Source organism: Heliangelus exortis, chromosome Z (genome assembly GCF_036169615.1).
Source record: "Heliangelus exortis chromosome Z, bHelExo1.hap1, whole genome shotgun sequence".
NCBI classification, from domain to species: domain Eukaryota; kingdom Metazoa; phylum Chordata; class Aves; order Apodiformes; family Trochilidae; genus Heliangelus; species Heliangelus exortis.
Genome location: NC_092454.1, coordinates 25,170,634 through 25,187,036, shown reverse-complemented (window position 1 = coordinate 25,187,036; position 16,403 = coordinate 25,170,634). Strand labels below are relative to the sequence as shown.

At 38.0% G+C, this 16,403-nt stretch overlaps 1 protein-coding gene across 1 annotated transcript in view; it reads right to left on the bottom strand.

Moving 5' to 3' along the window:
- The window catches only part of PGGT1B (protein geranylgeranyltransferase type I subunit beta), a 36,710-nt gene that overhangs the window by 15,478 nt on the left and 4,829 nt on the right, over nucleotides 1-16,403 (bottom strand). Inside the window, 3 exon segments of the mRNA XM_071729837.1 lie at nucleotides 973-1,124; nucleotides 7,754-7,821; nucleotides 15,438-15,556. Coding sequence (XP_071585938.1) covers nucleotides 973-1,124; nucleotides 7,754-7,821; nucleotides 15,438-15,556 — 339 coding nt within the window.

The following is a 16,403-nucleotide window of genomic DNA, read 5'->3' as shown; positions in this document are numbered from 1 at the left end:
TTATGACTAGTATATATAAACTAGGGTAAGAAGATACAACAAGATGGCCTTCTCACACATATCCTCACCCTATGGGAGCAGTAAGAGCAGTTTTCATAGGTATGAAAATGTTTCCCACACTAGAAATCAACTCCTGCCAAGAAAAACATTCTACACCAGCACAAAGCACTCTCCCTTCCCTGCAAGGGCCATCTGTCTCTCTTCAGCTGGGAATATAAAACACAGGATCGTGTATAGGATTTACCAGCCTGTACATAAAAGCCACACGCAATACAAAGATCTAGAAGAGGCTAACTGCATGTAGCTTATTATTGTAATCAGGAAAAATGAAAAGTAACCACTTCAAGATGCTAATGGGTTATAAGGAGCAACTCCTTCCTTTTGGATACACTTAAAAAAAAAAATGGTCTGACATACACTAGAAATGCTTGAAACAATGTAACAGGCACCTCCGTACCTGCACATTACGTATCTGTACATTAGACTTGTCCCATTAAGGTCAGTTTGCTGTTCTAAGTAACAAAGCAGTACACCATATAGTTCATATTCACCACTTATATATCCTGAACATCTGAGTTTTCTGTTAACTTTTTCATTCTAGAAACACATGCAAAACTTCATATTTATAGTTTCACTTATAGAAGATGTCTAGGTGACAGCCATTTGGTCAAAACAGCACATAAAACAACCCATTAACTTTCCTGTAATAAGTATGGTCTAGCAAATATCTAAGCAGCACTAGCAAAGTTCTAAGCAAATATCATCATTCTCCAATGAAAAAGCAAATCTCTACACAAAGTGCTCTTTGGTCCTGTTAACTGGCATGTATTTTATGACTGATTATCCACTGAAGTATTTCCTAACAGAAATAACAGATTATAAAGTTACTTTCATAAGATCATGTTTCCAATGTTTCATTCCACATTATCCATTAACCTTCCAGAGAACCGAAGAATATAAAATATCTTTTACCTTCCATCCTCCAGCTGTAGAGCTCTCAGTCCTGCCAGTAGGGCACCTTTATCCACTCTACTTAAATCATCTCCAAGAATAACCAGACATGACAGACCTGTGTAGGTCATTGCTATGTGCCCACTGTCATAGGGATGAAATACACCTGAACCCTAGAAAAAGGAGGGAGGAAAAAAAAATACTGAAACATACAGAACACCTTTTATTACAGTCAAACTTCAAACTTTCATTAAAAAAAAGTTTGAAAAATTACTTTCCTACACACATTATAGTTAAACTAAAGGCACCAAATTTCTCTTAAGTGAGGCTACCCTAACACACCACTGGGCACTAGCTTTCTGGCAGCTGGGTAAGGATTGTTAAACAGCCAAACCTCTGGCAGTCCCTCCAACAAAGATTGTACAATCTTATGATCTACAAGTAGAAAGCAGTGTGAAGGATTAGTAGTAATCTCTGTCAACTGAGGCAACACCAAATTAGCTCCTCATGGATACTAGGGATGGTTCAGTTTGGAGCAACTGGAAGGACAGCTATTTTAAACAGCATAAAAACTATTTAAATACCGAATTGTAGAAACAAGAAAGTTTTTTAATTGCAGTAGACTAGCATTATTGCCTAATCAGTTGCATTTCTATTTTTCTTTTCATCATAAAAAACATGTAAAAAGCAATATAAAACCGAATTTAAGACTGTTATGTGTAACTGGCATTTTTCAGGCAATTCACATTTATTTCCAAAGCTAAAAACCTTTGCTTCTAATAAAAAATAAATTAAAATAAAAGTTAAAAAAAAAAGTAATAAAAACACGTACTACCCACTAGACAGCAAAGGACTGTTCTCATAGTAAGGAACCAAACACAGTTGGGCAATAGAAGCATAAAACAAGGTGACAGTAGCTGTGAAAAATCTAGCTGTGCTTCAGAGAAGGGGAACAAGGGAGTGAGCACTGAGAGCTGTGCCTCTCATTTCCATCCCTGGACTCTGCTGAGAAGGGAGCACAACTCCAACCTGTGAGTTGCCAGTCTCCTGCTCTGAACATCCCCCAGTCACACACACACAATCACAGAGCAGCACAGCAGGGACCTCTGCAAGTCATGTGGCCCAAGCCAGGTGACCAAGAACATGAACAGACGACTTTTAAATCCCTGCAAGGATGGAGAGCCCACAGCCTCCCTCAGAAACCTGTGCCACTGAGTTTCCTGATGTTCAGAGGGAACCTCCCGTGTTTCACTTTGTGTCCATTGTCTCTGGACCTGCAACTGGAAAGAGCCTGGGTCCATCCTCCTTGCAGGTATCTGTGTCCAGTGATGAGATGCCTCCAAGCCTTCTCTTCTGCACACCAAACATTCATAGGTCTCTCAGTTTTGCCTTGTAGGAGGTGCACCAGTCCCAAATCAAACTTCCCCATGCCAAAATCCAGACATACAGGCTGACAGAAATTTGCCATGACTCAGAGAAGTATTCAGTAATGTAACTGAATAATTTACTTTTAAGGAAAGCAAGCCTCTATTTTGAAAAGCCAAACTGGAACTAATTCTTGTCCTGAAACAAATTCTCTATGTTCCAGCTCTACAGACAAATTTTTTCATGTGTTTTGTCAAAAAAAAATACAAGACACATGTTAGCCAATGGAAATATCTGCAGAGGCTCTTCAATATTAGGACCAACAGCTTACAGAATGTCCCAGCAACTCTAAAGAAAACTAAGTTTCTGAACATCTATTTAATTGAAGTTAAACTGGAATGAGAACATTTAATGTCCTCCTACTTGGAATATCCTGGAGCAGGGGAAGTGTAGAAGATGCTCATTTCACACATATAGAGAAAATGCCAGAGCATGCAAATCAATGTTAGCCATTCCCCAGTGTTGCTTCAGTTCAGATCAATACTGATACCAGGAATAACTTCACAGTGTTGTAGTGAACGAATTAAACTTTACATTTGAAAATAATATTTCCAGAGGAAAATAACATTGACCAAGCAAGGAAGGCTTATTCTAAGGATATTCAGACTTGCTTTTTAAAACAGTATATATAAAAAATCTCACCAAATGTTCTACCTACTGCAGATGTTTGTGTATACTCAGGAAATTTTCTAAGACATCTATAGTTCTCAAACAACATTCACCTCCAAGCGACATTCTTTCACACAGCGTCTACCTACTGAAAACTCCTGCTTCATGAGATTACTTTTTAGAATTCTATCTTCCATGCACTTGCTAATTCCATGTTGCCTGTAAAAGTAATTCCATGTTGCCTGTAAAAGTAATTCCATGTTGCCTGTAAAAGTCTGGTAACCTACAGACATATTTAACTCATGGGCTCATATTATTTATTGAATTCTGTATTTGAGTATCTCTGTTATACTCTTACTCACTGCAGTAAAAACAAACTGCAGATGAGGTGTTATATCCACACACACTGTATGCTCATGAAGCTAAATAATACCATCCTCCCCCAAAACATTGTACTAATGATTACAATACTTGGACAATGTACATTTTCTATCTATACTCCTGTGGTCACATTTCAACACACAGCAGTAGCACACTGCTTTTCCAAATACAGGGTTTAATCAACACTAGAGATATACATAACTTTGCAAGTCTGGTAGTTTTATTACATAGTACAAACTATAGGCATACCAAGCAAACAGTGTCTGTTTCCTCTACATACAATCATAAACTTCACAATTAACTAGTACTGCCATCTGTTTCTGTCCTTGAGCAGAACTTGTTTGAAACAAGTATTTAGGTACAAGTAATGCAGAAAAGACTGTTAGGATATAAGATTGTGAAGCATCATTATGTGTGCAATCAGCAAGATGATCTCAGTATTCAAAAGCAAATGCTCATAGGTGACACAACCATTTTTATTTTCCCTTATCACAGGACCATCATGAGGCAAGTAATTAATTTTTTTGTGTGAGAAGTTGGTACACTGATACATATCTTGATATGTAACTGCTAAAAAATGGTAGTGGAAATGACACAGCATCCAACATATTAAATGGAGTCAATGTCTCAAAAACATAGGTTTAGGGGTAAAATCCTAACAACTATGGTCAGTATTTCCATAAAATTAAAATTTTAAGTGTACTGGAATTCACTTTATCTTCTATGTTCCATGTAATTATTTGAAGCTCATTGTGATTACCAAATTTTGTGTTGTACCTTCACAGACCAATATATATTTCACACACCAATGCAACAAAACAACTGAACTCAAGTAACAGGATGCCCTTGACAGGACAATCAGAATAATCAGACATTCAATCAATTAAAACACAAACAAACAAAAAAACCCAAAACAACCAAACAGTACATCTTACATAAAATTGCAACTTCATAAAACCTGTAGAAACTCACTGACAATTTGATATCACAAGGAAGGACTGGAATTTCTTCTCTAAAAACAAAAGATTACAGTAAAACTCAAAGGTCTCATGAGACTACTGCAAATACACGTGAAATTTGCATGGCCATGAAGAAATGTTGCTAGACTGCTATGAAGGACAAAATAATACAGACATAGTGTCAAAACTTATCCCAAATTTGTCAAAGACATTATAGTTAAAGCACCTGATTTTTTTTATTTTTTTTTTTAATGGCATCTTCAGGGTTGGTAAAAAAGGAGCTCCTTTTTTGTTCTGCATTATGAACCAAGCATGCTTTCAGTGAAACAAAACTACTTTTGCCTCAGAGACACTGCAGACCAAAGCAACAGCAGCACCAAAACTGTCAGCCTAAGCACAAAAAAACCTCACTGCTTCAGCCACCTCAGAGTGAACTCCATAGGCCAAGGACACAGGGATCAACAGAAAGAAGTTATTTTCAGAACTGCAGAAGTTACATCTCAAAAATCAGCAACAAGGAAGCTGCTAAAACTGAAGGTGGACTGTTAAATACTTAAACTAAACAACCAAAAGAAATACACTTAATCCAGTATGGTTATGTCTCCATGAAGGAATAACGCAACAGGAGTGAGTCTGGAGGGCAGGCAGAACATTAGATGCTGCAATACCACTCCCCACAGTATCTGCATTTCACAATTCATGTCAGCTGCAGTCTGGCTCCTGAGCCTTCCTTAAAATAATTAACACTTAGAGACACAAGGTGAAGGGAAGCTTTCCAACATCACATCTGTTTCACTGATGTGACAGTGTTCCCTTCCACATTATCCTGAACAGCTAATTCAACATAACCCATGGTAACCAACAGTTCCTACTGATCACTGCAGAGAGGGCCATCAAACTCACTGTGCTGCATGTACAAAAACTCTCCAAACAATGCTACTAAACATACTCCTACACGGGCAGAGTTCCACATTCAAAAAGCTTTCTTCTCACACCTGGCATCAGTATTACAAACATGGACTGTTTCAGCCAGGAGATAACACAACATTGTGTCAGGATCACAAAACACCATTTTTTCCAAAGTGTATTGCAAAAACGTTCCAGTCATTGGCTTTCAATCTAGCCCCTAAACTGATTCGAATCACTTCAAAGAGATTCAAATGACTAGGCCTATACAAAACTCCAAGGAGACTGCTCACTCCTAAATCAAAAAGCTAATTTTAACTAAATTAACACCATTATTAGAGAGACTGCAGAACCTGGAGCTGTTTCAGGAAATACCTGTTACCGAATTTAAAATTATTTGTGTTTAAACAGTGACAGAAGTGGCACTATTAGCCAGTTAATACTGTTAGGGTTTTCCACCCGAGTTGGTCAAGTGGATATTATTTTACATAACTTTCATATAACTTTCATATACATAACTTTTACATAACAGTCCCAAAGAGCTGCACTACCAAGACAGAAAAAACCCTAAAAAACAAACAAACAAAAAAAACCCCCAAACAAAACAAAACCAGAAAAAAAACCAAAAAAACAAAAACAAAACAAAACCAAACATAAAAGCAAATAAGCCATCTTGGAAACATTTGGTAAAGCTACAAATTCTAACACACTCCTTGCTTTTTTCTATTATTTTCAAGTGTGCCTAATGACAGGAGACACTTGGCTACCTCCAGTACAGCAATTTCTCAGAGTTCAAGAATGAAAACGCTGTAGTGGCACTTAATAAATAGTTACTGCCAATGCAAACCCAAAAGTCTTACGTGATTTTACAGAAATTCTTCATCAAGGTACAGATTTAATAGAACATTCGAAAATAGAGAAAAATTAAATGACCTTGACCAGAATTAAAAGTCATTGCAGTGGATTTCCAAGCCTTTCTTTTCTGAGTTATTTCAAAACAACTTAAGACAATGGTGATGGAAATACTTTAAACCTTTGTATGCTAGTAAATCAAGCAGATTTGATCCCTCTAACACAGATGCAGTTCACAAAGTATTGCAGTGCTTGAATAAAAAGCATATTCATTTGGAAACACCTTTCTTGAGATAATGACCCTGTAGCTAATTTACACAGGTTATGTGAGTCTGCTCTGACAACTGGCTAATACATTAGGAGACGCTGAACAGGACGCAGGGCAACATGTTTCCTTAAAAGAGAACTTTAAACTATGAAACATGAACTACTTGAAGTTGAGATAAATTAAAACAGAAGAACGCACTGGGAAGAGTTAACAATGCTTTGCCAATCTTATGGACTTACTGTCTTCAGGGGCTTTGCAAGATCTCAGAACTACACCCTGAATTCCCTCTTAAAGCTTTTTACACTGGATTTGAAAAAGATTCCCAAAAGCACACAATGATTTAATATACTACATGATATGGCACTGTCCCAAACCTTTGAGGAAACATGACTGATACATTTTTATCATCTTGGAAAAATTATGTTTTTATTACTTTTGTAATATTACACTACAATAATAGTGTGGCAATCTCCACTTCTTTTTGTGTTATCAAAGGCAACAAACTTCTAAGTAAAACCAGTCTTTTCCTTACACAACTATACGGAAATCACTGAACACAATACTTAACAAAGTATCCCAGTACATCACCACTGCAGATCCCAAACTAGTTTAGGTTTTAAGCAGAAGTTTTCCTTTTTTCCTTCAAGCTCAGTGGGTGGTTGGATTGCCAGTGGTGTTAATTTCAATTAAAACAGAGGATGAATTAATCTTACTACTACTGTCAAGCTCACTGGAGATGCCATTTGTAGCATAAAACAGGATAAATACCAATGCAAACCAAGAGACAAATTACCTTGCCTGTCACATGCTGCTGTAGCACCCAGTGTAGAGATAACTCATCTTTAGCATCCCTGCTGTCCTCCCTTCTCTCTTGTATTAAGCAATTTTTTTACATACAGAGTTAATTCCCTTGAACTTTTCCATGAGCTTCGAAGCATCTGCTCTTAGAGTTACAACAAACTGGGATCAGCAGAGCCTTGTCTCAGTCTGAATGAGTATCAGGTGCAAACAAATGTGAATGTTTCATCAGAGGAAGAGGAATATCAAAGAACAGAATGTGCACATAACTTAACATGCTATTCTGCCCTTCTCTACCAGATGATAGCTCTTGAGCTTGAGAAGTCTCCCAGCCTCAGTAACAGATCAGAGAATGGGAGAGAGCACTGTGACAAGCCACAGTTTCTATGCCAATTTCCTCACTGCCCTGGAAACTCAAACATTACTATTTTGATTTATTTCTTATTCATGTTTCTTGAAAGGTCTGCAAACATTTCAGTGTACTCAACAGTGAAAACATCCCTGCCTTGCAGATTTTCTGTAATTATGCAGTTAGTGTTATTAAAAAAGACACAATATCATTTATTGCCTAACTGAAAATATTTTGCATATACACTTAACTGACCTTGGAGGAGTTGAATGGCATCCCTAAATACGAAGAACCTCTGAATCCACAGCGATTTAAGTTTGATCCTGGAAAATAAAAAAAAAAAAGACTCAACTAAACTCATCTTGCTCTCTAAAAACCGTAATTCTGTAGGCAAGATCAAAACCTGTTAGTTCAACACTATTCACAGTATCACTTAAGCCTCCATGTGTCTTTCAGTATGTTACCACCCTCAGTTTGTTATCACTCTAACAAAAAAATAAACCACAAACAAACAAAAAACCCACACACAAGCAAGCTTGATCTTGTTGTAACGAAAAAGCAATAGATTGTATTTTTCTGGATTCGTGGAAATACAGCATTTATACCAGCATATAATTGTCCCCACACACACATGAAAAAAAAGATTGCTACCCTCCAAAAGTGCCCAATTAACACTTTTTTTTTTTTTTTTTCCCTCTCTGAATTCCTGCCTGATAATACAGTCTGTTCCTAAGCAGAATTGTTTTATAATACTTTGTAACATATACAAGGACAAAAAACCTGTAATTTTAAACTAGCAGCATTTAACTCCCACAGCATCCTCACAACTAAACTGAGGAAGTGTGGTCTGGAAGATCAGGGTAGTGAGTGGATCGTGAACTTATTAAAGGAAACAAGTCAGAGAATTGTGGTCAATGGGGCAGAGTTGAGTTGGAGGCCTGTATCAAGTGGAGTCCCTCATGGGTCAATACTGGGACCAGTACTGTTCAACATATTCAGCAACGATCTGGATGAGGAAACAAAGTGCACTGTGCAAGTTTGCTGATGACACAAAACTGGAGGAGTGGCTGACACACCAGAAGGCTGTGCTGCCATTCAGAGAGACCTGGACAGGATGGAGTGTTGGGCAGGGAGAAATTTAATGTATTACAAGAGGGGCAAGTGTAGAGTCTTACACCTGGGAAAGAACAACCCCAGGTACCTGTATGGGTTGGGGACTGAACTGTTGGAGAGTGGTGAAGGGGAAAGGGACCTGGGGGTTGCAGTGTATGGAAGGATGACCCTGAGCCAACAATGTGCCCTTGTGGACAGGAAGGCCAAGCATCCTGGGGTGCATTAGAAGGGGGTGGTTAGTAGGATGAGAGAGGTTCTCCTCTCCCTCTACTCTGCCCTGGTGAAGCCACATCGGGAATATTGTGTCCAGTTCTGGGCCCCTCAGTTCACGGGGAGAAAATTGCTTGAGAGAGTCCAGCACAGAGCAACCAATATGATAAAGGGAGTGGAACATCTTCCTTATGAGGCAAGGCTGAGGGAGCTGGGGCTCTTCAGCTTGGAAGAAACTGAGGATATTAACGTAAACTCACTAATGTTTCTAAATACATAAAGGGTGAGTGTCAGGAGGATGGAGCCAGGCTCTTCTCAGTAATATTTAATGGGTATTACCCACAAGAGGTAACTGATGCAAGGTGGAACACAGGAGGCTCCATGTATACATAAGAAAGAAGCTTTTTCACTGAGAGGGTGACAGAGCACTGGAACAGGCTGCCCAGTGAGGTTGTGGAGTCTCCTTCTCAGGAGACACTGAAAACCCACACAGATGTGTTCCTGTGTGACCTACACTAGGTGGGATCCTGCTCTGGCAGGGGGCTTGGACTCGATCTCTCAAAGTCCCTTCCAATCTCTAACACTGTGATTTCTGTGAAGGTGAATCGGTGTCCTGGGTGCTTAAGTAAACTACAAAATGTAATGGCAGAAACCCTTCAACAAGACAATAATTGCTATCCTACTAGCACACAGCTGTACTGATCTGCTGCAAATGAAAACATGCTACAATTAAAACAACTCTGCAGTCAAACAGATTCAGTTGCCAGTTGCTAGAAGGAAGCATTCATCCCAGAAAAGCTCATCCCATCAGCAGGCTTTTAGACTGTTGCTTTTAATTCATTATCAGGGTAGAAATTACAGTGTGAAACCCAAGTGCAATGTGCTGTTTGTGGGTCAGTTTGATTGGCTTCTGCCTTGACAACTACTGTGAAAAAGAGAGCCTGAAAATGAAGTATGTGAATGAAATAATCTATTATTCGCTTTAGCTGTTCACTTTTTTTGTAATATTTTAAAATTTTTCTTGTATTACTAAACTGCTACCAACTGAAAACCAGCACTGGTAATTTTAAAATCCTGGATTTTAGCATCTTTTACAATCACTGAGTTCAAATCTGTTATGTCAGTGACTTCTTATCTCCAGTACTGGACTCTATACACTGGCTGCAGGGAAAAACAGAACAGTGTGGCTCTTCAATATCCTTACTACTGCATAATCTTTAAAGAGAACTATATCTCCTTCTCCAAATAAAAAAACCTATCATTAATGTGCATGCAACAGATGCTTCCTAAACCTTCAGCTTTACAAGTGAATTGCTAATTTTATTAAGAATTCTTGAAACAGTAAAAGAGAATGCTGAGCTGATAAAGGAAATGTTAAAACAGGAAGTGAAAACAGCTCATTTCTAACCAGATGACTCCGGCACATTGACATCATGTCTCAAGTTTTTTTCTAGCTTCCGGTGAACATACAAGTTCAAACCAAAATGGGAAGCAAAGGTAAATTAGGCAAAACCACTGTCTTTCAGTTTATGCATATCACCGCCTATGAAGATGATTTTACTATTTTATGGCAAAGTATGTGTACCTCTTATGTAAACTCAGTAGTGCTAATCAAAGTATTTTCTCTCCTGAACAACAAGCAGCCTGTCAAAAGCAGAATTAGAAATCAACCATATCTTAATAAAAAGGATACAATCATAGTTTATGTCCCTTTGAAAAAACGCCTACTGGTTCAGCTCCAACACAGTCCCCTAAGGACACGGTTTAACTGCAGTTATGAAATGGTACCACCTAGTGTTCACTTTGAAGATATAAGCATATTTAAACGCTTCCTAAAAGAGCTTGACAGCAAAAGCCTAATAAATGTTTCATCAACAGGTGCATGACTACTGCAAGCTGAACCTGGAATAACTTTCCACATTTAACAACAGAACTAAAAAAAACTTGTCCCTTTCAAATCCAAAAGACTCTAGGCCTAAATCAAGAGCTGAGACTTTCCTGTGAAGAAAACCACCTTACTTATCTGGGCATAAGATGTGTAACAGAGCTTCAATGATGATCACAGACGGCTTTTCATGAGAGCTCTTCTGTTACAGACAGGTCATTTTTTATTTATCTTTTATGATTTGTCTTCCATGGGAAGATTGATAACTTTGATCTCTACCTCTTCCCATTCAGGTTATCTATGCATTTACGTAGATCCAAGTCTCTCATTTTTACAAGTACAGAAGCAAGCTTACATTCATCACTAAAACGTGAAATAACCCTAACATAAATAAAAGAAAAATCATAGCTTTAACATAGGCTGACACAGTCAGTACATATAGATAAAAGTAAGCTTAAGCAATTCTTACTCAACTAGGGCTAGAAGTTATTCATTCTGATAAATCAAAGTACTAGAATATGTCAAAAAATGTAAAGCTGCATTCTTTAAAATGTAACTCCATCATCCATACAGATAAATACTTCAGATGTAGCCATTAGAGAAGGCTGTGTTGGAGGACAATTCCTACTTCTGTTCAAGAAACACACGAATGGAAAGCTCACATGTAACAGTGATCTCAAAACCAGTCAATGAGTCAATTTTATCCATTTTTTTCACACAGCAAGAAATAAGCATTATCACAAATCTAATTTTAAACTTTGACAAAAGAATGTTTTAGGTCCCTGCTGTAGTGTAATGGCTCTCAACCTGCTATGCACAGGTGCTGGGGATTCAGACCCACAAATGAGGTATGTCTCAGCTCTCCTTTTGGTGACATTTCTTGGTACAGCAAACCCAGTGAAGCATGTAGCTGTCAAAACATAAAATCTTCCTGCCTCTCCCTTACTGGGCTGCCACTAGCACTCCCAACCAGCACAGCTCACAACACAAAGCTATCCCCAGATCAGCAGATGAATGCTTTAGATAAATACATGCATGCTTTTCTGCCACTTCAACAACCTAAACCAGCTCTCAACAAGGTCATACAAGTGCCAGTGTTACTCTGGGGGAGGATGGTGGATGAACATGGCCAAGAAATTTGTAATCTTTTTAATTTGTAATCTTTTTAGGTAACTTTAGTACGCAGCTCTGGTTTTACTATGCTTTGTGTTTTTAAATTTGACAGGCAAAAAACTGTAATACATCCCATTCTTACCTTGCTACAGGTTGCACTTTACTGCAGTTAAAACACATTAGAAATTAACACTAAGCTGAAATTAAGCTATCTAGAGGACATTATTTGTTTGAATCACAATTACAATAAATCCACAGAAGAACAGTCTACCCTGACAGGCCTTAAGCACTAGCTTCCTTTAGTGCATTTCAATTTTCATTTCTAACTCAGATCAAGATCTCACCACTTTGCATTCATGAGTTTTAGTTTCACATAGAATTTCAAAGGGTATAAACCTCTGAAGTGAAGTTTTCACAAGCCATCAGACCTATCACATACTAGTAAATGCAAACATATTACCTAACACTATCACAGTATGTTGCAAGTCTTCAAAAAGTATTCTAAACCACCAAATCACAAGTTTTTTACCAGGTGCTGTAGCACCCTGTTGCAGCGGGCTGACCCCAACCAGAAGCTGAGCATCCACACAGCCACACACTCACTTCCTCCTCCAGAGAGAGGGTGAGAAAATGAGAGAAGGGGAGACACTTTGTGCACTGAGAGTTAGTTGGATATGCAAAGCAAAAGCTGTGGGCAAAAGCAAATCAAAGGAGGAATTAATTCATCGAGTTCCCATTGGCCAGGCAACTGTGTAGTCACTTCCCCAAAAAGCAGGGTCTCAGCATGTGTAAGGGTTGCTCAGAAAGACAAATGCCAGAAGCACAAACATCACTCCCCTTCTCCTCCCTTCCCTAAGCTTTTTCCAGCCAAGCATGGTGCCAGATGGTGTGGAGTACCCCTTGTGTCAGCTGTCCTGACCGTGTCCCCTGTCTGTGTCTGGTGAGGCAAAGGAGAACAGAGGGGGAAAAAGAGAGACCCTTCATGCTGCGATAGGCACTGCATAGCAGTAGCTAAAACACTGGCGTGTTACCAATTCTGCTTCAGTCATAAACCCAAAACATAGCAGCATATAGGCTAATTATGGAAAAAATTCGTTATATCCCAGCTAGTATGTCTACTTAAAATAGCTACTGATACAAACAAACATGTTAAGTTTTCAAAGCAACAACTGTTCTGTCTCCCATCCATTGGAAAAATGACTGTGAGCCAACAACAGTTATAAAAAATAATTTGAATTTGATATCTTAAAATATGTCTCTAAATAAAAATCAACCTATATGTTATGGATATGGAAGCTCTGGAAGGACAAACATGAACAGTAAAGAAACTGATCTTTCTGGTAAGAACTACAGGAATTCTGGTGTTGCTTATTTTAGCAATTCAACCAGTGATGCCACCAAAAACAAAGAAACAAGATACACACAGGAATACAGAAATATATTCAAAATTAAAATATGCATTTTAAAGAGGCTTTTGGTCCCAGAGCCAAAAATAATGAAGACTTTAAAGTACTAAATGCTTTCTTAATGCAAGATTATGCAATTCATCATTCCAGAAACTACATAACAGTGTTTTATAGAAATGTTTGAAAATAAATTTTCCTGGAGAGGTTTATCAGCATGCATGCCAAAGAAGTATAATAGAATGTTTCTTTAAAAGCAGAGTAAAGGTTTGTAAAGATTCTGATCCACCAAGCTAGAAACCATTCTCTTCAACTAGAGATGCACAGACATTTTGAAAGCAAAAGCTTCACATTGCAGCCTGCCAGAGTTTAACTACTTTAAACAGGCCAGAAGAGGGAGGCAGAGCACTGCTGCTGGGAAGCTGCCAATTAACAACACACCTAGAAGAAAAAGAAAGCTGATATATTTTTTTGTAAGTAGACATTACAAAAGGGTATATATTCCCTTCTGAATATTTAATCATCCAGTATCCAATTTGCCGCTGATGGTATCATTTACATTCTACATCATCTGCTCTCCACTAGATGAAGTAAAAATGGAATAAAAATAATATGAAATTCTAGGGGTTAAGTGACCAGATAGTGTTATTACCAAAAGCAAAAGAGTTTGAGGAGAGAAATACAGGATTGGAGGGAAGTTTGTTCCTCTGGTAAAAAAGTCAGATTTAACACATAAAAGCAAGGAATACATTGCCAAAAGCACCCTCTGCCAACCTACTGTCCCATAATCTTGCGGGGACTGAAACTAGAAAAAGAAGCACATCTCAGACGTGCCCTAGGCTATTTGCCTCCACATCTGCCTGCTATTTATACCGTCCTCCCTAGGAGGCTCTTGTCAATAAGACTATTCCAAACGCTGGGTAAATAAAAAAGCAAAACTTAACAGAGAATTATGGCATACTACCAAACATAAGCAAACAAAAAATGCCTATTCTAAGACCTGTTCTTAAACCTTCACTGTTCTTTCGGAATACGCTCCTGAAGACTGGGATAAAGATGAGAAAGTGAGCAACTCTTAAAAACAGAGCATGTACACCTGGGAAATATTTTTTTAATGCTAAGGGACAGGAAGCTTCTAATGAGTAAAAACACTGTGGTAATAAGCATGGGATCCAAACTCCTAATTTTCTATAATGAGTCCTGGAATACAATACCAGAAAAACAAATCTATTAAAGCTAATGCCTGCTGTGATTCTGATGGTTTCGAGTCACTACAGTAAGAAAAGGGATCTTCTTACTACTGAAAAATCAAGCATCAGCAATCTTCACGTTCACATGCTCACTTTGTAATACTAATTATATTTCATGTAACTGCTTTTAGGGAAGAAATACACCAGCACTTAACACCCAGCATGCTGGCATTAAGCAGCAGAGCTCCACACCTCCCTCCCTTCTACTCCCTCTGCTGCTATTACTCATTCACCTGTGCTGCCACAGAAAAAATTGCCAAAACTACATAGCCTGCATGAACAGCATCTCCCTGACCTGTGTCAAGCCACTGGGAAAGAGACACATCCTGTGTACTTCCTCCACAGCTTGGATCTGCTCTGAACCTTCCAGTCTGAGGATTACTGTGATGTAGGAAAAGCATTCCTTCCAAAAACCTTAGGTAAACTGAACCTTCACAGATCTATGGAATAGATTTTTTCATTTGAAAGCAGAAACTGTGTTTATCTTACACCTCTCATTTTCCAGACACTGTTCCAAATAAACACACCTGTACTCAGGGCTCCTGGCATAGCTGCAATTAATGAAAATCAACATAATCACTATTAGACTTGTAATACTTATGCATAATACTTATACTTGTAATACTTGTAATAACATATGCATTTCATTTAGAATCAGTTGAAACGCCCCCAAGATGCTTAAAGATGATGGTTATTATTCTAAACTGTCTTAGCTTCAAATTAATTTCGTACCTTCACTTTGTATACATAATTTTTTTCTATCTTTATTACTTTAGAGGTATCTATTTCCAGGATTTGCTCAATATTGCTATCTGAAATTAACAGGACAGCACTTCAGGAAGGTCAGTCTTATATATTATAAAAATCAAGAGCCATCAACTACTCCCCAGGTGAAAACGTAAAGATGTTAATATCAATTTAAAAAAAAAACAAACAAAAAAAAAACAAACTGAAAACTCACTCACTGTCTTCTGTGGGAAGGACCTGCAGGGAATAAATCCATTCTATTATATCATCTTTGTTCACCACATCTAAGGAATCCAACATATCCAGACCAGAGAGTGCGAAAAATGCAATTGTCAACCTAAAAGAAAAAGATAAGACTTACACTTCCCACCATAAATGTCATGGGGAAATTAACAAACGTTTGCATAAATAGAAATATCTATGAATTCTCAGCCTCTGACAGTGGTGCAGCACATAGGACCTAGCTCTCAGAAAGTGTGAAATTTAGCTACATAAAACTATGGGATTTGCACTATAAACATTTCTCTGTCTTAACAAGGCTTTTCATATAAGCCACCCCTCCTTCTATAGTAATAATACGCCAATTCAGACATTAATCTAAGGGCCTGCTTACCAAAAAACAAAACAAGAACAAAAACAAAACAACAAAAAACAACCCACTACAAAGTAAACTAGGTTATTAAAATATGGAACACAAGTTTTCAATGATGAATTTTCACATGAACAATCCCCTAAACTGCAGTAAGCTGTCAGTGTCCCACACCCTATTTCAGATGCTTAAGAGTTGAATGTCAAATAGCAAGGCTTTGTTTTTAACCAACCACTGTAAACAGGCACACAGGATAAATTACCTAGAGGCACTTTTTTAATGTCCTTTGGTATAGAGCCTAGATGACTCAGTTAAACATGTAAAGCTAAGCAAGTCTAATCCAAGTATACATTACAGGAATATAATTGCTAGCACATAGTTAATAGCTAATTAGCTAAATAGCTAAAAGCTAATAGCTAGCTAATAGCTAGTGTCTTTCTCATCCACTCCTTGTCTCCTTCCATAAACGTGTCCTACCATGGTATCCTACAACTTTTTTGAGGGTTCTGTTTTTACCTCAAGCCATTGTTGTCACCTAGCTTGTACAGCACAGTCCCACAAGCAGCTGCATTACTTGCTATAACAGAACATCAAA